Source organism: Calliphora vicina, chromosome 4 (genome assembly GCF_958450345.1).
Source record: "Calliphora vicina chromosome 4, idCalVici1.1, whole genome shotgun sequence".
Taxonomy (NCBI): domain Eukaryota; kingdom Metazoa; phylum Arthropoda; class Insecta; order Diptera; family Calliphoridae; genus Calliphora; species Calliphora vicina.
The window spans coordinates 69,293,681-69,320,668 of record NC_088783.1 but is presented as its reverse complement, the minus strand read 5'-3'; the positions used below and the strand labels follow the sequence as shown (position 1 = coordinate 69,320,668).

Below are 26,988 nucleotides of genomic sequence, written 5' to 3'. Positions count from 1 at the left end.
CCAACAGGTATAATTGTACCTTTTATCCCTGATACATATTTGGGGTATTCACATGGTGTGCTATCAAGTCATAATGTCATAAAGTACTAAAGTTTTACAATAGTTTTAAAAAATGTCCTAACATAATAAGAACTTTTAAGCACTAAACAGTGTAAATCTAAGTTGAAAGGGAAAAACTTCATCAAGATAAAAATAAACATTTTAAAAAATTTTGAAATGAAAATTAAAAAAAATTAATTTTTTTTTTTATATTTAAATGTATAATTTGGTGAAGGGTACACAAGATTCGGCACAGTCTAATATAACTCTCTTCCTTGTTTCACTTGTTTTTGGCATTTTTATTAAAAATATTTATAACAGTTTGTTGAATCAAAATTTTAAATACCACACTAACTTATGAGGGTTGCTCACGGCAGTCATATTTTTTCGTGTTATAATTTTATCTCATACGACTTTATGACAACTGTTTGAATACCCTAATTGTATGAATTTATCTATCGATGTTTGTATTTGCAGCTGTATTTTGTGAATAATATCAATAACAAATATTATTGTTATTGATGATGATGATGATGATATTTCATCTTGTATTACTTGGTGTAAATGTGTTGGTATTACACGTGCTTGTGTTAGTGTATAATTCGCATTGAATTCAAAATTGTATTATTTGTTGTATCTCTATTTTTTTTTTTTGTAAAACCATAAACCATTGAACGTAATCATCATTGTTGTTGTTGCCTTGGTTAAATATACTCAGTACCTCAGTTGTCGTGGTCTATTGTATCGCTTTCGAATTGTATGTTTTTAAGTGATTCTTGGTTTTGTTTATGGTTACAAGAGTTTGTATAGCGGAACAATTTTATTTGGGGGTATGTATGGGGTTAATAAAATGATATTTGTTGGTGGCCCACATTTTCTATATGTTTTAAAGATGAGTTTTAAAGAATAATTCAATAAAAATTATTTTTTTGTGTAATTCGATTTGAAAATAAACATTTTTGAATTGTAATAAATAAAATTTAGTCATACAGAGGAATGGACAGTAACCATAGGCAGGATTAAGAAGACCGCAAATGTGCTTAAAACCTCTAAAAAAATTAATAGGACAGCTTGTATAAGAAATTTCTCCTTAAGCAAAATTGCTTAAGGAGTTTTTTTTAAATAAGTTCAAATTAAAACAATTTAGTTGGAGTGCTAAACTCGTCTGTGCCGAATCTTAAATACCCTTCACTATCGCCGATATATTAATGTATCAATCATGTTAAATTATTTTGGGGCTTCGTAATGTTGATTTAAATATAAAAAATACCAAAACTATTGAGTATGACCAACAAATCGTCATATGCGGGAAGTTTAGCTTGACTTCTTCAATTTGAAAAAGAGTGCCGCTGAATCAGACCGATTGCTCACCGAAGTTAATGGTGAATGTGTTCCATTGGTTTCAACGTGCGAAATATGGTTTGTTCGGTTCAGATGTGTTGATTTTGATATGGAAGACAACGATCACCCAGGCAGAGTCAAGAAGACCAAGAATTGGAGGCTTTACTCAATGATGATTGTTGTAAAACTCAATAAGACCTTCCAAAATCATTGGGAGCTACTCATGCAGCAATTTCAAAACGTTTGCGAGCAGAAGGATTCATCCAAACGCAGGGAAATTGGGTACCATACGAATCGAAATAGTTTTTAACAGGTATTTCAACATGTGGCCGAGGGTTGTCATGATGGAATATTACAGTTTCATGTCTGGCCGCATATTATGGGCGTTTTTCGGCCAATACTCGCTTCAAACTTATCAGTTGCGTTGGGTACAGGTTTTCTGTGATAGTCTGGCCAGATTTCAGCAGCTCATAGTAGATAGAACCCTTTTGGTCCCACCAAATACAGAGCATAACCTTAGTTGTAGCTGCATTAACAATTTTACAATATTCAATCAGGGGGTTCTGCATATTGTTCCAGTTCAAGGAATTGTACTAATTCGACTGGATGAGTCCATAAATCCATAGGACGTAGTTGAACAGTTGAATATGCGCAGGGTGTCATGAGGACCCTAATCACATGCTGGGCATAAGTTGATGACGGCGAGGTCTATGCGGGACCAAAAGGCATTAAGCCTGTTGCACCATCCTGATCTCAGTTGTGCCAGAACGACTCTTGTTTTACGGGGCAGAATATTCTCGGCGCCTGCTATCGATGGTGGGCGACCTTCAAGTATGACAATTTTTACGGTATTCTGGCGTCTCTGTAAATTTCGTTCAAAGCTGTCATTTACGAGCGGCGCGGCGCGATAAAATGGATTCTGCACATACCTTTGTATGCTCTCCTCGTATTTACTTTAGTCCTGTCTAACATGACTCGGGGGAGACTCCAACTGTGTGATGTTGTAGTTTGGATGACTCCTCCGGTGTCATCCCAGAAGGAACTGTTGTGTCAACATGAAGTTGTGTTCCTTGACCGGTAGAACCTTGGTTTCCTCGTAAAGGCGGTGTTCGGAGGTAATTTGAAGGTAGCCTGTGAGCTTTGAATATTTCGACACTGATTATCACTCAACTAAGTTAACCACTGACCGACCAATTGTCTTGTAGGAATTCGTGTCGATTCGGCTGGTTGGCTGGGCTTCACATACGATCTCTTACGCTTCGGGTTATCATAATGGTTCCATTTGTCATCGAAAGTAACGATTTGGAGCAAAAATTATTTTCTTTTATAGCGTTCGGACATGCAAAATCGTCTTTCAGCTACAATTCGTATGGTACCCAATTTCCCTGCTTTTTGATGAATCCTACTGTATGTAAACGTTTTGAAATTGCTGATTGAGTAGCTTCCAATGATTTTGTAAGGAGTAATGCCTCCAATTCTTGGTCTTCAATTTTTTTAGAAGGCCTGGGCGTTCTTTGTCTTCTGTGTCAAAATAACCACTTCTGAACCGCAGAAATCATCTATCGCACATTGAAACTGATGGAACTCATCTACCTTAAGCTTTGGTGAGCAATCAGTTTGCTTCAGCGGCACTTTTTTTTGCAAATTAAAGAAGTAAATCAAAACTTCCCTCGTATGACGCTTTGGCCAGATATTCGACATTTTCGAATGTTCAATAACTAAGTGAGAATAAATGACATACTTACCCTCCAAAATAACATATAAATTATTAAAAACAAAAACCGCATTCAAAAGAAGCGTCATCTAATGTGTCCTATATATGTGTATATATGTGTCCTTTACTGATCCTTCCAAATTTAACTTATTTTAAGTCGATATTTCGGACCAAATGTGTTTCAAATGGGCAATTTTGCCCATTTATTATTATTTTTTTTTAATTTCATGTAAACATTTTTTTTTTCTGAATCCTCTTCTACTACTCCTATGTCTATCGGTTCAGCTAGTTGGAAATGACATATTTATTTCCAAAATATTTTAATTCTGCTCCTTCGTGTGTTGTGGAAGATGTTGTTTTTTGCAAGTATTACTTCCTTTTTCGCTTCTTTGGAAGTGATTTTTGGCAGGGTTGTATTTATATATTTTTTTAAGTTACGAACACCATGATAAGTTATTAACAATCCATCTAGTGAAACTTCAATATAACGATATATAAACAGACGTTTTGAGGAGTTTTGGAAATTTGTCCTAGTTTAGGATAATTTTTCTATGAAATTCCTAACAAAATAATTAAACATTTTTGCGAAGTTGAAATTAAATATGCCCCAACATTTTTGGTTCAGTTATAAATACGGTCAATTATAAAGCCATATTTCTCAGCCCATTTAATTAAATTTCTGTTAATTTTGTTTGGACAATAATGAAATGATTTTTAAAATACTTAAACTTACCGTTGTTGTAAAATGTGTACCCTTGCGAGAGCCCAGCAATGAGCCACCAAATGATGCCTCTATTGTATAACTATTGGTAATGCCCAGCATCCAGATTACAATACGGCCAGTGCCTTCTTTGCTGCGTTGTATTTTAAATTTGCAATTCTCAAATGAAAACTTTAAAGCCGGAAACAGGTATAAAAAAGAAATAAATTAAGAATACAGAGATAAAGAATAATTAACAAAGATATCATAACAAAACTAAATGAAAAGATAAAAAAGAAAACTTTTGCCTTAATATAACAAACTAATTAAAAGCATAACAAAATGAGAAAGAACAAAAAAAAAATAATGATAAACTCTCGAGAAGATTTTCACGAAAAGAAAAACAAAAGAAAGGTAAAAACTCAAGATTGTTTGCACAACACTTGATGCAGCCAAACAAAAGTCAGCCAGCGCCATCATAACCAACACCACCATCTATCTGGTTAGTGTGAGGTCTGCTGCTGCCGCTGCACACAATTACTTACCTTATCTGCCACATTTTTATGCAACATGAGCGGAAAAACTTGCTCGGTAAGTTTCTTTTCCGGATTACGTTTATTCTCACAGCCATAAATGAAAATATTGTGCCGGCGAGAGTGTGCGTGCATATCACAGTACATTGAAACACCACAGTCATCAATCAGTCTGAACGAACGCCCGCATCATGCGAAAATAAATAAACGAAACAAATGAAAATTAATGAAATAATTTGTATGCCAAAAAAAACCTAGAAAAAAACTGCGAAATTAAAGTTAAATTGTTAATCAACACATCAATCACAATTCAACACTTCAATCATGCATCCTGGACAGAAGAGTATCTTAGGGAAGGAGATATATTGGACATTTCCCCCTTTGACCTCGGCACCTAATTTTGGCCAGATTTCAGGATTGCAGATACTTAAACAAATTTATAAAATTCTCGCCAAAAAAAATCTCACTCACCTTTTGATTAAAGCTTTTGTATACCATATTGATGGATACGTTTCCCTTATAACGGTACGATACTGACGATTCAAATCTTTGCCCGTCAACGAGTTGCGTGTATTGCCCACAATAACACCATCCGGATTCAGCATCGGTATCAGTTTGAATATGAATTTATGCCTCAAACGTTTGGCCACACTCGACTCACCCGTTATGAAATCCATTAAACCCTTCATCATCCAAGAGGATGGAGTCTCGCTGGGATGTACACGTGCCGAAACAACAATGGATTTTTTGCGCTAACATTTTTGTCCGTTGGTTTTGGGAGATAAATGAACAGCACATGAAAGAAAAATACACATATTAAATTACATTATTTATCTATGGCGACTGATTGTTATTCAGTTTTATAAAGGGTGTTTTTTTAAAACCAATCGAATTTCAAATTGTAAAAAATAACACAAAAATGTAAATTTTAATCAAATAAAATAAGTTTATTCGAAAGATTAATACATGACATTAACATTTGAAAATTATTTCGGTCATATGGCCAACGCGGCTGTTCCTGATGAAGCGCATTCTGGAGATCCAATTTTGGACCACTTTTTTTTCGAGAATTGCTGGTCGTATGTCACGAATAACATGAACAATGTTGGCCTTTAAGGCGTCAATTGTTACTGGTTTATCATTATAAACCAGTGACTTGTGACGTGTCCCCACACGAAATAATCTAGAGTTATCAAATCGCAAGACCTTGGTCAATTAACAGGTCTCTTTCTCGAAATAATGTTATCGCCAAAATTTTATTTCAATAAATCTATGTCTAGGGTTTTTATCCCGGGAATTCCCGTGACAAATTTCCCGGGAATTTTACCAATTTTTCCCTACCCGATTCCCGGGAATTAAAAACTGACGAAACTACGAAGAAAACAAGTTAGAACTTTACAGTTACAGTTTTTCGTTTATATCTTGGCAATAATAGACCGCTTATTATTATTGTTTATTTGAACATTTAAAAAAGCATATGGAAAACTGCACGATCTAGAAATAAAGATGAATAATCTTTAATGCCAAGATTGACCGGTGCGAATTATTCCAGAAAACAATAGTAGAACAAAATACCAAATGGCGGCACACCATTTGGTATTTTCAAGTATAGAATTGATTTTGGCCTTGAAAGGAAACACATCAATAGTGCTTGGTAACAATGAAAGCTTTATAATGAGTGTGTTTTGCAGATGTTGTATTATAAAAATTCACATTTGAATCCAATAATTTGGAAATTTTTGAGATCAACAAAATGTATTGAATTCATTCCTTTTACTAAAAGGCTTTAGAAATATTTTTCAATTCATTTTGAAAATGATTAAAAGCTAAATAAAACTGAATGTAGAAAAAACATTTTAACTCAATTTGTAGTAGATTTGAATCAACAAAAATTGAATCATTCAAAGTTTGAACAAATTCTGTCATTAATTAATTTAATTTAAATGAAGCTTTTGAAGGACGCTAAAGAATTAGATATTGGAAATGGATTTATGAAATGAAAGGCTGACAGTTTTTAATTACGTATTAAGATTTTAGTAAATTAAGCTCAAATTAATTAATACGAAGCTCTATATATAATGATATACGTTTTTATATGAAATTTTGATATAATATTCATAGTTTACAGTAGTATTATATATTTCGGGAATAGCCGGGTACCAGGGAATGTAGAGACAAATTTTAACGATTCCCGAGAATCAAAAAAGGTCGGGAAATTAAAAACCCTATCTATGTCGAAAACACATCTAGCCTGGATCAATGTCATCCATATTTTCAAACAAAAATCATGGATCACGGCTTCTTTTTTAAAGACATAAGGTCCGAGTTATTGGGTGTTTGACTTAAAAATAAGCGATTTAGTTTTTAAATTTTTAGCTTTTATTTTGAAACATTTGTACAATATACATTTATTTAAAGTATTGGCCATTGTTAGCTAAGATCTTTTTCCCATCTTACTGGCAACATATGGATTCCGAGCCAAAAGATCTGCTCATCTTTTGAGGCCAAGAACGAATCAAGCCACTATTGGATACTCTGTTCAAAAGTGAAGCGAATCCCAGAGAGAGCGTTCATCGATCAAAACAAATCGTAGTCTAAAGGGACACGTCTGGACTATGAGGCTGGTGAAGCAAAACTTCCGAACCACTTCATTCTAAATAGTTTTTAACAGGTATAGCAACATGTGGCCCAGCGTTGTCATGATGGAATATTACGGTTTCATGTCTGGCCGCATATTCTGGGCGTTTTTCGGCCAATGCTCTCTACAAACGAATCAGTGGCGTTCGGTATAGGTTCTCTGTGATGGCTGGTCAGATTTCAACAGCTCATAATAGATAGGACTCTTTTGCTCCCACCAAATACGATTCGGCTTGTTGGCCGCGCTTCACATACGATCTCCTACGGTTCGGGTTATCGTAATGAATCAATTTTTCATCGCAAGTAATGAATTGGTGCAAAACTGATTTTCATTTATATCGTTGATTTCGCATTATTTCGGACATGCAAAATCGTCTTTCAAGGTCTCTCGGCTTCAATTCGTATGGTATCCAATTTCCCAGTTTTTGGATGAATCCTGCTTTTTTGGTTGGCCTGGGCGATCTTTGTCTTCCGTGTCAAAATCAGCACCTCTGAACGGCACAAACCATCACTCGCACGGTGAAACCGATGGAACACATTCACCATAAACATGTACCCTTCAAAATGACATGTTATGAAAAACAAAAACCGCATTCAAAAGATACGCCATATATTGTAAATCCTGCATTTTTAAGTCATATACCCAATAAAACGCACCAAACGGTGCATTTTTCTGCATATAATGGAGTATGTAGGGTCTGTTGTGGATTGGTCTCACTCCATATGCGGCACTCACACCAGATGGACGATTATGAGCGTTGTTCAAGCGTCAATATATTCATGAAGATTTGCCAGAGTATACTGATCAGTCAAAAAGTGAGCGCATTACGACAGTTAATCCTAAGTTATATAGGGCTTAAAAAAATACCCTTTACATACGTTTGTTTGTTTTTTGCTGACATAGTTTATTTTAATGCAAAACTATTTTCATAACAAGTAAGAGTTGACACAAATTTGACTGGGTCACATTGGATTAGAGATGCCAAACGGGGAATCCCGTTCCCCAAAATCCCGAGGTTTTCGGGATTTCCTAAATCCCGAAGCCCGGGATTTTTTAATATTAAATCTCGGGATGTTCGGGATTTTCCAAATCCGGTTTTTTCATATATAAATAGGGGAAATTAGCATTTTTGTGTGCCTTTTTCATTCATTTTGACATTCTACATGCCCGAATATCGCAAAGTGATGTTCAGCAAAGTTGTTAAGCTCATCCCCTGCTACAATATAGTTAATAAAGGAAACCAGTATTTTTGGTTTTCCTTGAGTGGGGCTCTAGAAAATCAATTTTTCAACTTTTTTGTAAGTTGCCTAACAAAACTCAATTTCAATCCTCTTCAAATGAAATTGATTTTATCTCAGATGAGGAGCTCGAACAAAATGAAAATATTTCGATTGCTAAAAGGCTAAACGATATTATTAATTAATGTAAGAAACCCAAATAATAATAACGAAACCAAATTATAATGTAGAATTGCAACTTGCAAAAGAAATAGATCATTTTATTTCTGAAGGAACAATAGGAAAATAGGGTTTGCCAATGTGAAAGATGTGTTTTGGCAGCAGCATATGTCGGAAACAAAATTCGTTCCAGAATGGCAGATGAAACCATAGATGCAATAGCATTCTTAAGAAGCTATTTAAGATAAATACTATTTTTTTTTACTAAGGTATTGTTTTTTACCAGTATGTACATTAGGGATATAACTAATTTTGGCGAAATTTTTGGCATACCACCACGTGATGGCCAATGTTGTATAAGTAATGAAAATCATTTTTTTATGTCATTTGAAATCGAAAACATGACGCACCAACTCCAATTTCTAAAGTTTGGTGCGTGAACTTTTTTAACAACCGCGAAAAAATGATACCGTATTTTTTCATATTTTTTAATGCTCTATTCGACTATGCTATGCCAATTTGTATATTTGCAAAAAATTTCAATAGTTATATCCCTAATGTACATACTTTATTGTTATTTCTTCTTATATAATGTACTCATGCCAATATTTTATGCTTTTTAGTGTCTAATAAAAATTAATTGCTTAATAAAAAAATTCCTTTCAATTGTAAATACATAATTATTTACGTTTCATTCTTATAATTTTCGGGATTTTAGATTTCCCGAAAATCCCGAAACCCCGGGTCGGGATTCTTTACCAAATCCCGAACACCGGGATTTTCAAAAATCAGTCCAGATTAGCATCTCTACATTGATGCTTACTTTAATTTCTAAATATTGTCTCGTACGAAAATTGTCTACTTTACCGAAATAGCAAGTTCTGTGTAAACAAAAATTGGATGATCGGATAGGAACGATAATCCATTCCGAGAACCCAAGTGCATAAAATTTAAAGTTATTCGATATTAGTCCCTCACATGCCTATGATTCTATTTCCTTTATTATTTTGATATGGACCTAATTGTTCATTACTGGGATCTTCGACTCTACTGTTCTGGGGATCTTTAGGGAGGATCTTTATTTGACTGCCTATTAACAAGTCTCAGTTAATCGATTCGAATAATAAAATGTTCGAGTTTGTATGTTAATTATATTGGAATTAGCAAGTATTTCATTTCAAATCAAATTGCGGTGGCAAAAACTTGGACATTTCTGTGAACTAATCATTTATGGCAAATGCTTCGCAAACTTTTCACATTTTGAAACTCAAAGACTTTCAATGGTAACTAGACAATTTCAAGTGAAAAGTCACTGTAAATTCTACATTCCTCTGATCAGAGTGTAATCTGTAAGTTGGAACGTTTATTTTCCATTAGGATTTGGACGAAAATTTGGAAAATGCCTAAGAATTGACCGAGAGATCGTCCTTATATGCCTTGATATCATCTTCTTTGCAAAATGGCATTTCAGTTAGAAGTAGGGGAAAATTCTATTCAGAAAATTCTAAATGGATTTCAGAAATTTCCAATTGTGTTTCAGAATTTTCCAATTATATTTCAGAAATTTCTATTAGTATTTCAGAAATTTTCATTGGTATTGCTATTAGAAATTTCTGAAATACAAATGGAAATTTCTGAAATACAATTGGAAAATTCTGAAATATAATTGGAAATTTCATAATTCAATTGGAGTTTTCTGAAATACAATTGGAAATGGTGTAGAAAGTCTTATCAAGTTATAAAATGGGGGTTTATTTTATAATTCGTTTCGAAAATAACATTGTTTGAATTTGTAAGCTTTATAGATATCTACTCTGATAGGTCGTCCAGAGTGTGTTTGCCTAAAACCATAAGGACTGGTAACATAAAAAACAGGATATTCCTAAAGAAGATAATAATCCAAAACTCAGCAATTTTACAAGTAATCAATCTATCCCTTTTAGAAAGTAATTTTCATTGATTTCTAATTACTTGCTTGACTCAAATTAATATATTTTTGGGTTATTTGACACTAATGTACTCTTTGTAATGCAAACAGAAGTCAATTCGTTACTTTATCCATCCCTGGTAAACTAATGTGAAGTCAATTGTTACTTTGGTGTCTCTAAGTAATCTAGAGTGTAATCACTTTAAACTTGTTTTGTTATGCATATTTCTACGCACCAGAAGTAATATATTGGAGAGTCAAGTGTCACTTTAGTGTCTCTAAGTAATCTATAGTGTATACACTTTCCTTATAGAAAACGTACATATTAAAATTACTAGTTTTATATCTAGTCAAGAAGATTGGTTCAGGAAGGCTGATGTGTAATTTGGTGTTCACAGCTTCTGAAGGACTATTCAGGAATGCTGTTTTTGGAAGAATGTTGATAAAATGGCTTTAGTTGTGTTTGGAATTTATTGTGTTACCAATAGTATGACAATCAAGTGTAACGCTTTGCATAGTGTAACGCTCATGCAAATAACAAAGTAAAACTTTACTTTGTTGAGGTTTTATAATATTTGTTGTTTTATAGCTTTCGTTTTTATTATCACTTTGTTTGTTGGGGCGGTTTTATTTATGGAAAAAGTTAGAATAACTTTGTGTTTTATTATAATAATAATAAGATGTACTAAAAATAACAATTTTCTATAGTTATTGATATGGAAAGTATGTTTTGATATTAAATGCCATAAACTAACAAATTTTAATATTTGTATACAATTTGGTAACATACTTAAATGTATTTATGATTTGAAGGTATTACCAACCTATGTACAATAGTAGTTTATCTATCTGAGATGGCGTAACTAATACATAATTATATCAATTGTGAACCAACTCATGTGATTTTCTGCGGAACAAGAAACTTATCCATATTTCCTGTCGAATTAAAAACTTGTCTATAAGTATTGTTCTCATTATCTCATTACCATTAAACGTCAAGAGTAAAATAGTTTTTATACATTACACCAGCCTACTGGAGAGGGTATTATCCGTTTGTGCTGATGTTTGTAACTTCCAAAAATATTAGTCCAACACCCAACTTATACTATGTTCAAATTTGCAGAGTTAATCATCTCAAACGTGATTAAGCTCTAATCACTTCAAAATCGAGATGATTATCCATACATTTAAATGATTTGTTAATCACTTCAAATTGACATGATTAAATCTTAATCATTTCATTAATCACGTAGAATCAACTGAACATACCTCAAACTGATGATGATGTAGCATCGGCCACTTTTTAGTGTAGTACCGATAAATAAATTTTGACAGAAGTTTTTTTTTCCTTAAAAACCATTCATCAATGTTCACAATTTCATAATTAAAAAGTTTAAAATAATCTGCTGATATCTTTAATAAAGAATTTATTTCCATATTTAATGCCTTAAAGAAATATAAATTTGTTAGTTGTTTTTTATTTGTCAACTTAATCATCTCAAATGTAATGTGAACGGCTTTGATTAACTTAATCAAAATTTTGCTTAAACGCGTTTAAAAGCCCAAGTGTGAACATAGCATTAAAGACCGATCGACTCAGAATCGCTTTCTGAGCCGACTAAACGATGTCATTTCGACCGTCTGGCTGATTGGCAGGCTGGCTGTCCATGTAAACACTGTGCGCAAATTTAACATAAATAAGTTTCATATAAAAATTAATCACGCGACTTAATTTCAAGGCTATCGGTCCATAATTGGTTCTAGCTCCCATTTCCAAAAATCGCTCACGAACATAAATTATTGAAAACAAATCTGTTATTTGCTAATTTATTCAGTGTAGGGTATTATATATTCAGGATTGACCGACTATACTTTCTTACTTGTTATACCCTTCATCATGAGTGGCAGGGTAAAAATAAGTTTGTCATTCCGTTTGTAATTTCTACATTTGCGACCCCACAAAGTATATATATTCTGGATCGTTATAGATAGCGAAGTCGATATAGTCATGTCCATCTGTCCGTCTGTATGTTGAAATCAACTTTCCGTAGCCCCCAAATAGCTTACATACATGATTCATACATCAATATATAGAGAATTCTTCCGGTTCAGTTGTTATTTAAAAATCGACAAAATCGGCCCACAAATGGCTGAGATAAAAAACTGGGCAATCTCGATTTTTCGCCCCATTTGATCTATATCTGGATATCTAATGATCGATATTTCAAAGTCCATTGCATTGACGTACATATATAAGGCTATAGTAAGTTGGACCTACAATGGGTCAAAATCGGGAAAAATATTTTTTAACCCGAATTTTTTTTCATCAAAAAATTTGTTTGTCAAAAATTCTTTTTAAAATTTACAGAACAACAATATTTGTTAATGGTTTAAAAACTAGTGTTTAAGAGGAACTTAAATAAAAGTAAGCCGGGCCATTTTTGCTAAATCTGTTATGAAATGTTTTCCAGAAAAATTTCATTTACTCTAAAATAGCTCACAAATACATATATTCAATAGAATTTCTGTTTAAACTTTTTTTTAACAATTTTTTTTTAATTTAAAAATTTTTTTTTCATCAAAAATTCTTTTTCAAAAAAAAAAAAAAAATAATTTTAAAAATTTAAAAAAAAATTTTAACCTTTTTTCAATTTTTTTTTTAATTTAAAATTTTTGGAAAAAACTTTTTCAAAAAAATTTAAAAAAAATGTTTGAAAAACTATTTTGAAAAAAAAATATTAATTTTGTTTACCTAAAAATATTGTTACGAAATTGTACTTGAATTCAAATATAACGATTTTAACGGCTGATTTAAAGTTGCATAATGCTATTTGAAAGCAGTGCCTCTCAAACTATAACATATCTGTGGGCATTATTAACATTAAATAAAAGCTTTGAGTTGATCATTGATCGTAAGTATGGCAACGCTGAATGTTTGCTAGCTTTGACAGCAAATATGCCACCAGAGATGGCATATGCTCTAGGCTTCGAAAATACGAGCTTTGACAGTTAAAGAACAATCTAGAGTGCAGATGGCAGTGTTATAAATAGTGGCAGAGGTTGCAGTCGTTAGTGAGTTTATCAGGGACGCTTTTCGAATAAGCATCAACTGAGTGCCTTAAAGTGTGCTGTATTTTTCAAGTGAATTCGTGTACATTATAAAGTGTGTCTGTATTTCTGCGAATTTATAAACGTGTATAAAAAACATTGAGTGACTATTTAATTCTGTTGTTGTACATCTATATATATAAAAATGAAATGGTCCATGTATGTAATATCATCACGTGAGAACGGCTGGAACGATTTGGCTGATTTTTTTTTATTCGATTCGAAATTTTCGGGAGATGGTTTGTAAAGAAAAAAAATTCAAAAATTCCAGGTAAAACTCAGAAATTCTTTTTTTTGTGAGTCCAGTCAACTGTAATAAAAGAGCTCCCTAAAGTATGCAGTACAAATTTAGATATTTTATTTGAAAATAAATAAGAACAGGCTGATGTGCGTGGGTTGGAGAAACTTGAAGAACTAACATTAGTAAATAGCTACCGGGCGAAGCCGGGGCGATCAACTAGTTTTAAATAATTAAAGAGTTGTTAAAATTTTCAAACTACTAAACGGCTTTTATTTGCAATCAAAAGTATCCGGTTTATTTAAAGGAAATAAACCAACGTTTTGAAAAGGTTAAAACGTAACAGTATTTAAACAAATTTATTTTAAAGTATAATTTGGTGAAGGGTATATAACATTCGTCAAAGCCGAATATAGCTCTCTTACTTGTTTTTGTTGAGTGTGTTTGTTTTAACAAAAATACTGTCATATTGCCAACAACCAAAAACTGTTGTAATTAAAGAGTAATTTTCATTACATTCCAATTCATTAAACTGCCACCAACAATGTTTGTTTTTCAATGAGAAAAATTTGCATTTCACGCCTTCTCAAAAAAAAAGAAAAAAACAAAGCGGCAACATCGTCAACATTTCATAATGACAGTTACCAATGTTTGACATTCTTGCAGAGCACTAATTAAACCATTGTTTTATTATTATTTTCTGCTTGTAGTTTTAATAAAAACAAACGTCACTTGACATACAAGCATTACAGGCATTAGGGGTAATCATTGGAGGCAGTAAGTTTTAGTATTTATAAACTTTTTTTTAAAGAATTGAGCTTTGTAAAAATATCTTATTTTATAGAGCTTAATTACTTAAGATTTTTTTAAATTGTTATTTTCATAAATACTATTAATACCCCTAATATTGTATATTTACATACAACAGCATCGTATTCTAATGAGTTGCCACAAAATTATGCCGTATATTTTCTAGTAAACAATCGTGTACACACAATGCCTGGGAACAAAATCAACAAAAAAAAAATATGTCAGAAAAAACTTGTAGAAATTAGTGAATGCATCCTACTATATCCTACAATATTTCCACAGTACAATAGCCAGCAGTTTTACAAGTAGTTAATGTATCCTTTTCAGACAAATGACTAGTTACTTAGAGAAGTTAAATTTATATATTTTTGGATCATTTGACTGGAATAATCTCTACATACTTTATGCATCCTAGGTAATCTAGCGTGTAGCCAATTGTCCCTTTAGTGGCTCTATGTAATGTAGGGAATAGTTACTTTAAGGTATTGTTTGTACTGCACTTTAGAAAGTAGTTATTTTACCCATTATAAGTAATCTCTGCAGCTTTAATAAATCAATTTTATACAGTAATATCTAATTACTTGAATGACTCCAATTTATATATTTGTTGGTTATTTGACAAGTATAAGCTCTACACAATTGAAGTATATTGGTTACTTTATACATCCCTGGTTTACTAATGTGAAGTAAATGGTCACTTTACTGTCTCCAAGTAATCTAGAGTATAGTCACTTGAAATTTGATTAAAGAGCACTGTAGAAAGCCGTTATTTTACCCAACAGAAATAATCTATTGTTCCTTTACCTTTAAGACAGTTATTTACACTAATGTCTAATTACTTGGCTGACTCCTAGTAATATATTTGTGGGTCATTTGACAAGTATAAGCTTAATGTAATGCAAAGTAAAGTTAATTGGTCACCTTATACACCCCTGGTAATCTAGCGTGAAGCCAATTGCCACTTTAATGTCTCTAAATAATGTAAGATGTAGTCACTACACAGAAGTAATCTATTGAAGATTTACTTCCACATAGGACCTTAACATGTTAAAGAAATTACTCACATTGCTAATTTTGTAAATGATATGTATAAACACTAGTTCTCCCCCCAGAACAGCTGGGCGCTATTTTTATTACCATGACAAATTTGTTTTGTATGTAATTGTGACACCGTTACATGTAAAATGCAAACATATTTAGCATACTCGTGCAACATATGCAAATATAATGACAGCTGCTGTAACGGGGATACAAATTAGAAAATGAAGAATGTGTCAACAATATCCAAATTGTTTACATTACATTATTGGTCTTACATAGTTGTGGAATGGGATGATGAAATATGATTATCATTTGACAAACAAAACTGAAGGGTTTTAAGTCCAATTTGTTTCCAAAACTAATTGCCTAAAATCCCGGTGAATTACTTACTAGTCCTTCAAAAGCTTTGGATACTAAATTACAGCTCTAACAGTGTGGAGGTATTCTGGAGCCTTCAGAAAGTACATTTCAACCGACAACAATATCTATACAGATAAGAAATATAAAGTGTGTCCCAAAATACAGATACAAAAAAAATTTCAAGTCAATATCTCAATTAGATTCAAAAATATGCCACTTTAAGACTCAGTCCTTTAACAATCTTGCATTTTTTCATATTTTTATAATTTTGAAAAAAAAAAATTTAAATTTTCAAAAACAATTTCGAAATTTATTTTCTGGTGAGTCGAATGAGCACATGGATAAGATATTTACACGTTTCAGAACTATTTAAGAATTTTGGCATCGATTTGTTATTGCATATTTTTGCATATTTTACCTTAAATTCATATTTTTGCATATATTTGTTTTAAGAGCATATTTATGTCATATTTTTGCATTTTTAGAGCATATTTTACTGTTTAATAGCATATTTTGACTTTATCAAAAACAAGTTTGGTCTTACTTATTTTTCGCTGTTGAGTTACAGGTTTTTTACCTCCTTTGTTTAAAATTCAAAATTGAAAAATAGATGGCTTTTCACCAAAAAAAATTTAAAAAACTAAAATTTTTTTTAATTTTAAAAAAAATTAAAATTTAAAAAAAACAATTCGAACATTTTTTTTTCAAAAATTAAAAAAACTAGAAAAATTTTGTTCACCTAAAAATATTTAAATTTTTTATTTTGAAGTATAATTTGGTGAAGGGTATATAAGATTCGGCACAGCCGAATATAGCTCTCTTACTTGTTTTAATAAAAAATAAACACTATTTTAATAATAGCGCCATCTAAATATTAAATTTTAGTTCTAATTCAAACTTAACCGTTCTAAGTGTTATAGAAATATTGTCTTTTAAATTTGCTCCTGTAACATTAGTTGATGTCGAAAGAACATTTTCTATGTATAAAAATGTTTTCAAATCCAATAGACAACGATTTTTATTTGAAAATTTAAGTAAATTTTTTTTGGTTAAAAATTATGTAAAAGTTTGTTTTTTTAAGAGCATATTTTTTAAATTTTAAGAGCATATTTTAAAGTTTTTACTGCATATTTAAAGCGCTTAAAACGCATTTTTTAGAGCATATTTTCGGTTTCCCTGGTCATCACGTAAGAACGGCTGGAGCAATTTGGCTGATTTTTATTCGATTCGAAATTTTCAGGAGTAAAACTCGGAAATTTTTTTTTGAGTCCAGTCAACTGTAATAAAAAAGCTCCCTAAAGTATGCAGTACAAATTTATATATTTTATTTGCAAATAAATAAGAACAGGCAGATGAAGAACTAACATTTGTAAATGCTACCGGGCGAAGCCGGGCGGTCAACTAGTATATAATAAAATCTTTATTTATCAACAAAACTAAATGAAATTTTCAACGTTTTTTAAATTTGATATTCTAAATAACAAAGTTTAAAAAAACTTGTCAAAAGGTCAAAAGAAATCCCGCAATTCCTAAAAATTGTAGAGAAAATCCCAAAAATTTTATTTTTTAAAATTTTGCTCATAGGGTCCACATTTCCTTTGGGTCTGGTAAAATACTTTGGGATAAATAGGGAACACATCAAGGTTTCCAAAGCTGCTTTTCGTTTTCTGATCCCATCTTTGGGATTTTAAACATGTGGCCCAAAGTTAAAATTTTAATAAAAAAATAGGGCAAATTCTGAAAGGCGACATAATCGAAAAATAGGACATGTTTTTTTATACCAAAATCTGTCCCGTAAATATAACTAACAGAAAAACATAAAATTGTTATATGTTCTTAAAGAAAGTTTTTTTTGTAATAAAAAAGAATTGAGTCACCATTTCGACCAAAAAACATGAAAATCGTTTATTTTTGGATTCATAATTGATATTGCTCTGAAATCTTTTGTATATTATTGGTAATTTAGTTGTCTAACTAACAAAAAAAAATCGAGTCCATTCGGTTCAAAAGTACATGTTTTTTTTTTAAATCGGATGGGAAACCAAAAAGTGACACGAGTTTAAAAATTGTACATGTCGAAGGTACCCTACTTTGAGCTCCCATAGCGCTGCCCCTGGAACATTTGTAGGTTCCATTTTAATAACTTAACGTTAAATTTTATCCCATTCGGACCATCCGTTTAGAAATGCCAGATTTATTTTCAAAAAAATTTGATTCAGCCCCACTGTGCAGTGTAGAGATACTAGCCGCAATTGGATGTTGGTAAACGAAATGTCCTCCTTCCTGAATCAATATTTTTGACTGGCTATTTAACTAGTAATTTGAACACATACGTGTCCTAGGGGGAAGTTAATTAACCCCTAATAGTCAGGCCTAATTACAGTTTTATAACAAGTAACAAAGCCCGACCATATTATACCCTACACTAAATACTAAAATTTCAATGATTTATTTCGAAAGTGGGCCTTATGGGAGCTATAGTCAATTATGATTCGATCCACTCAAAATATTTAGATGTGATGTATTTGTATATAAAACTTATTTGTAGACAAATTTGTGTGGATATCGGGAGATATGTGAAATAATGGAGCGATTTTTAGCCGTTTCCATAGTATAGTTTATCCCGCGACTTCCCGGTACAAATTGTTTAGTCGGGAATCCCGGGAATTAAAAACTAACGAAAATACATAGAAAACAAGTTAGAACTCTATTTTTTCACCAAAAAACAATGAAAGTTTTTGTTTACAGTTTTTTGCTTATATCTCGGCAATAATAGACCGCTTATTATTATTTATTTGGGGTTTTTCGTATAAAAATTTAAAAAGTCATTTCATTATTTATAAAATTTATTTCTTATTAAATCATTCTAATTTCTTTAAAATTCTTCTTCAAATCCATAACAAAATAGGTTCAAAAATTTATTAAATGATTAAATTTTTCTTCAATTCAAATCTAGTACAAAAAGGTTTAAGACAATTTTTTCAATTAATTTTGTAATTGATTTGATTTAACAAAAATTTAATCATTAAAAGTTTGAATAAATTCTGTTATTAATTAACTTTAAATTTAATTCAGTTTAAACAAAGGCTTTTGAATGAATCTAAAAAATTAAATATTAGGAATGGATTTATGGAATGAAAGGCTGACTTCTTTAATTACGGATTATGAATTTAGTGAATTAAGCTCAAATGTTATTAATTAATTCGAAGCTCTGATATTTAATAATTAGAACACTAAGTTTTTATATGAAATTTGGCCCGGGTACCCGGGAATGTAAAAAAATCCCGATTCCCGGGAATCAAAAAAGGTCGGGAAATTAAAAACCCTATTTACATAACAAGCAGAGCATGTTAGGTGTGACATTTAAGACAAACTTAATCAATTGCCTAAAAATTTTAAATATTTTTAGGTAAACAAAATTTATTTTTTTCATTTTTTGGAAATTTTTTTTTCGATTTGTTATTTTAAAAATTTTGTAATTTTTTTTAATTAAAATTTTTTTAATTTTTTTTTAAATTTAAATTTTTTTTTTTTAAATTTTTTCGGAAAGGTGAAGGATATAAAAATAAGTTTATTCCCAAAATGAGGGCTTGACGAACTATTATCATTGGTCGAAGGGAATGGTTTATGGGTTACACTGTCTAAAATCGAATTGGTATTCCCGATTGGCAAAATTATTATTTTCCAGCTAAACTGGCAACACTAACCTATGGTTAAATGTTGTTGTAAGTAACTGACATCCATAGTAATATGTTGCAGTGTTAGTATTTGTGTAATAAAAGAAGGTTTAAAAGTAGGTGTGGTGAATGTGGCATCGATGTTCATGCAACAAAATTTCACAGACACCATCAAATTGCTGTACATAAATGTTTGTTGAGAGAGCTCTCATTGCAACTAAGAGAGTATTTGTTTTGCAATAAAATAGTTGGGGAATTTTATCCTGCTAAAGGAAATGTTTTATTACATAGCAAAAGTTTGTTTTGTTTTAAACAATATTTAAAGTAAATTCTTTGAAAATAACTATAGTTATTTGCTCAAGTGTAAAATCAAATTTAAATTTGAAGAGTTTAAACAGAAATTCTATGGAATATATTTGGGAGCTGTTTAAAAAGTAAATGAAATTTTTCTGGAAAACATTTCATAACAGATTTAGCAAAAATGGCCCGGCTTACTTTTATTTAAGTTCCTGTTAAACACTAGTTTTTAAACCACTAACAAACATTTTTGTTCTATAACTCTTCTGAAACCTAATTAGGTATTCCAAGAATACCAGCAATTAACCTACAATTCCATTTCATGAACATTTATTACAATTACAACACGTTCGTTTAGACCCCACCCCACCGCTCCTCTCCGATTTTACATTTGTAACACCATTAGCCACATAGAATTGTTGTAGTTTACGAGTAAAATACGATTTTAATTACTATTGCCTACAAAATTTACACCTCTTGGAAAGAAAATAACTCAGCAATCATTGCCTGTTGGTGTTTCAACACGTTCTCATACATATGCCACAGCAAAAGAAGACGTTTTTCTGTTTACTTTTTTTTTGTTTTATCCACAGGAAGTGTGTAGAGAAAGAAAACCATGTTCGAAGGCAAGAACAAGGTGTAGAGTTTAAATATTGTTATAAAGGAAAAGAAGGAAGGCGAGATGAAATGGGTAGAATTAAACGAATTTTAAAGTACTCTACAGAACATTTCCAGAAGGCGAGATGAAATGGGTAGAATTAAACGAATTTTAAAGTACTCTACAGAACATTTCCAGAAACGAAAAACCTAAGGAGTTCTGGGTGAAAGTCCAGATCTAGTGATTTTATGTATTATTTGGATCTTGTTATTTTGACAGGTGCATGTTTTAGAAGTAATTGACTCTGCATAGATCCCAAAGACACTGTCTGATAGCTAGTGCAAAGTATCCAACTAATTCACATACAAGTTACATAGAGTCAGTTACTAGACTAGATATTTCAACAAGTACGTGCCAATCAAATTGAAATAGTCAGTCCAAAGGACAGCTCCTAGTACTCAACTCAATACCAGATGCCAGCTACAAACAGAGAGTCTAATAGTTTGTTCTTATTGGGTGTATGACTTAAAAATACGGCGTATCTTTTGAACGCGGTTTTTGTTTTTAATAACTAATATGTAATTTTGAAGGTTACATATCTGTCATTTATTCTCATTTAGTTATTGAAGATTATAATGTAAACAACAAAGTTTTTTTGCTTCGAAAATATCGAATTTTGTGCCAACAAAGCGTCATTTGCGGGAAGTTTTGCTTTACTTCATTAATATGAAGAAAGTGTCGCTGAAGCACACCGAATGCTCACCAAAGCTTATGGTGAATGTGTTTCATTGGTTTCAACGCGCGAGATGTGGTTTGTTCATTTAAAAAATGGTGATTTTGTCATGGAAGATAGAGATCAACAAGGCCAGCCAAAAAATTTTGAAGACCAAGAATGGGAGGCATTACTCCATGAAGATTGTTGTCAAACTCAACAGGAGCTTGCAAAATCAGCAGCAATTTCAAAACGTTTCGAGGAGCACGATTCATCCAAAAGCAGGGAAATTGGGTACCATGCGAATTGAAGCCGAGATACCTTGAAACACGGTTTTGCATGTCCGAAATGAAACTTGAACAGTATAAAAGACAAAAATTTTTACACCGAATCATTACTTGCGATAAAAAATTAATCCATTACAATAACCCGAAGCGTAAGAGATTGCATGTGAAGCTCGGCCAATCAGCCGAATCCTCACCAAAACCAAATATCCATGACGCTAAGGTATTTCTCTGTATTTGGTGGGAGCAAAGGGGTCCTAGCTTCTGAAATCAGGCCAGACCATCACAGGGAATCCGTAAGGAACCCAACAGATTCTTCTGAATAGAGCATTGGCCGAAAAACGCCCAGAATATGCGGCCAGAAATGAAACCGTAGTATTCCATCATGACAACACTCCGCCACATGTCGCTATACCTGTTAAAAACTATGTAGAATGAAGTGGTTGGGAAGTTTGGCCTCACCCGCCTTTTAGTCCAGACATTGCCCTGTCCGACTACTATTGCTTTCGTTCAATGCATAACGCTCTCTCTGGAATACGCTTCACTTTGGAACAGAGAATTCGATATTGGATTGATTTATTCTTGGCCTCAAAAGATGAGCAGTTCTTTTCGCTCGGAATGCCAGAAAGATAGGAAAAGATCATAGCTGACAATGGCCAATACTTTGAATAAATTTGTATTGAACAAATGTTTAAAAATAAAGGCAAAAATTTGAAAAAATCCTAATTTTTAAGTCATATATCTAATAATTGAGTCAGGGAGTTTTGCGTCAAAGGAGCAACATTGGATGTTCCATTTCAATGGATGGTTAGTTGTGGCCTTCATGGCATACACCTTTGACTTCAAATAACCAGAAATAACTATCAATGGTGTTAAATCACTCCGTACTGGACCTATTATAATCACCGAAGCAATAGTGTATATAATCAGCAAATGTTTAATGCAGTAATTGAATTGCCTTGTTGAAACCACATCTTGTCCACATCAATATAAGTGTGTAGCTTTATTTCCTTTAAATAAACCGGATTGTTTTTAATTTCAAATAAAAGCGTCAAGTAGTTTGAAAATTGTAACAACTGTATATTTATTAAAATTTACACAACACAACTTAAGCACAGCTTACGATAAACTAACTGGTTAAGCAAACTCACTGTCATCATTTATATACACCAGCGACATCTTTTGACGATTTACAGCATGTTTTAGCTGAGACACTTCTAGAATGATATTGCAGCGCAACATTGTTTATAAGTAGATGTCTTGAAACAAGCCGTAAAAATCGTTACATTCGAACTGACGAATGCTATTTCGTAACAATATTTATTTAACAATGAAAACGCTCGATATCACTTTATATACACCAGAGACATCTTCTGACGATTTCTAGTATGTTCTAGCTGAGACACTTCTAGAATGATAATACAGTGCAACAATGTTAATGAAAGTGTGTCAAAAATGTCAAGATTGTTTATTGTAGTTGCTAAACATGTTACATTTTGAAACAAGCCGTCAAAATCATTACATTCCACTGTGGTTCCAAATCAAAATCTAGATGGACAAAATTATTTGGCGCTCTTTTCATATAGAATTGGTGACTCCGATTCCAAAAAATTTTTTTCAAAATGTTTCAAGTTACAGTAGGGTCTAGATATATAAAAATCATTAATAAACAAAAAATTAAAAAAAATAACGTTTTCATGTGTTTCTGAAACTAAATGTTTAAAGAGATCTGTATTTACTATATTTCAAGTTACAGTAGGGTCTAGATATATAAAAATCAATAATAAAAAAAAAATATTTCTAAAAATTCAAATTCAAAATAAAAAAAAAGTATTTTGGCGGGTGCTGGCGGCTACAACATCAAAAACATCAGTATACTTGAGACCCAAGTTTAAAGGACTATAAAAAGAAAATGGAGATGCCCATAAATATAAGATATACACGTAATAAAAGCCTATATCAATGTTTATCTATGCTTTGAAGTATGAATTTCTATATGGTAAAACAATTGAGATATATCTAAATTAGTAAAGCAGTAAAATATTAAAAAAAATTAACGAAAATATGATTCAAAATTTTTGAACTTCTGGCGCTTCTGTCGAGAAAACGAAATGTCCAATTGAAAAACCCATTTGTATTGGAGGAGAGCAGATTGTCAGCTTCCGAAAAAACTTCGTTTTTCCAAATTCTGAAGATACCGATTTTTATAATTTTGTCCTCCTAGAATTTGATTTGGAACCACAGTGCATTCGAATGGTATTTCGTAACAATATTGGTTAACAATGAAAACGCGTTGTAAATCTCAATTTTTACTAACATTAAACTGTCAGCTGTCAAACTGTTTACACTTTACTGCATAAAAAGATGCAAATTTTAATCTTACATGAATTTTGGGACACCCTTTATTACTGGTATACTAAAGAAATTTTAAACTAAAATTAAAAAAAACATGTTCATGTTTTATTCTAGCAAACTCGTGCTAAAAGTGTAATTCAGGGCAAAAGCAACCATCAACATCAACATTCTCATCATTATCACCGTTTCGTTTCGCATAATAAAAAGGGAGTAATCAAAAATCACTACTCCGTAACAAGTTCTCTTTGTACACTTTTCCTTTTATTATTGCGGCAGTAGTTAGTTACTCTGTGTACTATTGACAGCTGTTGTTCTTGTTGTAAACAAGCCCCCAAAAGTAATTATTGATGGTATCATTGAAAGGCAAATTTCCGGGAAAAGTGTAAAGTTTTCTCTACTCTTTTGTTAACTTTTCCTCAAAACGATGACGAGCAGCATATTGGTAGTAAGTTTTTTTTAATTTTTATTTTTATTTTTATTTTGCTGGTTTGTGTGTTGTAGTTGCATGAAAAGATTTTCCTACTTAAGAAACTTTCAACTTCCAACTTTTGTAGAAGCAAAATAAAGTTTTTCTATTGTTGCTGGGGTGTAATTTGAGTTTTGTTTTTTTTTTTATTTTTTGCACTTTCTATGGAAAAATGTAAAACTTATGGCTGTTTTGTGATAAAATGCTAAATAAATGTGTATAAAATCGATTAAACAGTTGTTTGAAGAGATTAAATCATTTAATTTATTGGAAGCGAATTGGTAGGTCATGAGTTTGATAGGGAAGAATTTGTTAAATCAATATATTTGATGTGCATTTTAGAAAACTAGGGATATATTAATGAAATGACAGTAAGAAGTTTAAACTAGTCTCTAAGAAACAGCGCCACTCCTACGGGGTCCGTTGCTTCAGCCAGATAGAAATGACTGATTTATTTCCAAAATATTTTGATTATGCCCCCACTATGCAGCCTTGTATTCACTCTTCTCTTAATCATGATCAAGTTGGGCTAATGTTTGCATCGTAAAAATTGGTGTGATCTTAATTATCAGATCACCTTAAACAATATAGATAGCAAGCATTATTGCCAGTCAAGATAACAATCCCTTAACACTCTGTCTTAACTTTATTTTCACTTAAAGCATCATTAAAAAGCTGTTGTCTTAATCTTAATTGACTTCTTTTGTGGCTTTTCATCACCATCGTCGGCATTGTCAGTCTTCATGCCAATCAGTTTCATTGTGGGTTTCTTTTTTTTATTTTCACTCAACTCTATTTAAAGCTTTTATTTGCCTGTTAACAAATTCGTAATGGAGAGCACAAATAAACATGTTTTTCTTTTCACACTTTGTCAAAACTTAAGGGACTAATTAACAATTAATTTAAATTGTGTTTCAGCAATTAAAATATGTATAAAGGAGCAATGTACTTAATTAGTAATGTAGGACACTCAAAATAATAAAAATAAATAAGCACTTTTTTAGATTTCTAGGGAATTATAAAGAAATTATTATTTTATGTACGCTACATAGAGCATTTAGGTTTTACTTTGAAACATTTGTACAATAAACAAGTAAGAGTGCTATATTCGGCTGTGCCGAATCTTATATACCCTTCACCAAATTATACTTCAAAATTTAAAATATTTTAAGGTAAACAAAATTTAATTTTTTTTCCAGTTGTTTTTTTCATTTCTTGAAAAAAAAATTTTTTCGATTGTTATTTTAAATTTTTTTTTTTTAAATTTTAAATTTTTTTTTTTGTGAAAAAAAAAATTCGGGTTAAACATTTTTTTTCGATTTTGACCCATTGTAGGTCCATCTTACTATGGTCTTATATACGTCGTTGCAAATTTCTTTGAAATATCTATCATTAGATATCCATATTATCTATATTAATGTCTTAGTAATCCAAATATAGGTCTAAAATAGGTCAAAAATCGACGTTGTCTTGGTTTTTTCCTCATATCTCAGCCATTTGTGGACCGATTTTGCTGATTTTGCTGGTCTTCAGAAAATTGATTTCAACAGACAGACAGACGGACATGGCTTAATCGACACCGCTATCTATAAGGATCCAGAATATATATACTTTATAGGGTCGGAAATGAAAAATGTAGAAATTACAAAACGGAATGACAAACTTATATATACCCTTCTCACGAAGGTGAAGGGTATAAAAATTATTTAAAGTATTGGCCATTGTTAGCTATGACCTTCTCCTATCTTTCTGGCAACATATGGATTCAAAGCCAAAAGAACCGCTCGTTTTTTGAGGCTAAAAACGAATCAAGCCAATATCGGATACTCTGTTCCAAAGTGAAGCATACCGAAGAGAGAGCGTTCTGCATCGATCAACAGACATAGTAGTCGGACGGGTCAAGATCTGGACTATAAAGTGGGTGAGGCAAAATTTTCTACATATGGCCTAGCGTTGTCATGATGGAATATTACGGTTTAATATCTGGGCGTTTTCGGCAAATACTCGCTTCAAACGAATCAGCTGGGTTCGGTACATGTTCCCTATGATGGTCTGTCCAGATTTCATACAATATATAGGACCCATTTCGGCTGATTGACCGGGCTTCACATACGATCTCTTACGCTTCGGGTTATCGTAGTGTATCCAGTTTTCATCGCAAGTATTGATTCTTTGCAAAAAAGATTTTCTTTTATAGCTTTTAAGCATCATTTTGGACATGCAAAATCTTTTCTCGGCTTTAATTTGTATGGTGCCCAATATCCCTGGTTTTGGATGTAGCCCGCTGCTCGCAAATGTTTTGTATGTCTGTATGTATGTTGAAATCAACTTTCCGTAGCCCCCCAAAAAACCTACATACATGATTCATATATCAATATATCGGAAATTCTCCTGCTCCGTTGCTATTTAAAATCGACAAAATCGGCCCACAAATGGCTGAGATATAATAAAAAACCGGGACAACCTCGAGTTTTGCCCTATTTTTGATCTATATCTGGATTACTAAGTCATTAATATAAACACTATGGATATCTAATGATAGATATTTTAAAGTCCATTGCATCGATGTATATAAGGCTATAGTAAGTTGGACCTACAATTGGTCAAAATCGGGAAAAATATTTTTTAACCCGAATTTTTTTTCAACAAAAAATTTTTTTTATAATAAATTCTTTTTGCAAAAAAAAATTTTTAAAATTAAAAAAAAATTTAGAAAACACTTTTTTAAAAAAATTAAAAAACAATTTGGAAAA

The 26,988-nt window shown here is 31.8% G+C and overlaps 1 protein-coding gene across 5 annotated transcripts in view; it reads right to left on the bottom strand.

Annotated features, from left to right (window-relative positions):
• Positions 1-26,988, bottom strand: part of Nna1 (Nna1 carboxypeptidase) — a 221,621-nt gene that overhangs the window by 16,118 nt on the left and 178,515 nt on the right. For all 5 annotated transcript variants that reach the window (XM_065510249.1, XM_065510248.1, XM_065510250.1 and 2 more), the window contains 3 exons: positions 4,799-5,079; positions 4,340-4,499; positions 3,828-3,986 (listed from right to left, as the gene is read on the bottom strand). In XM_065510249.1, coding sequence (XP_065366321.1) covers positions 3,828-3,986; positions 4,340-4,499; positions 4,799-5,079 — 600 coding nt within the window. The remainder of the gene's footprint in view (positions 1-3,827; positions 3,987-4,339; positions 4,500-4,798; positions 5,080-26,988) is intronic.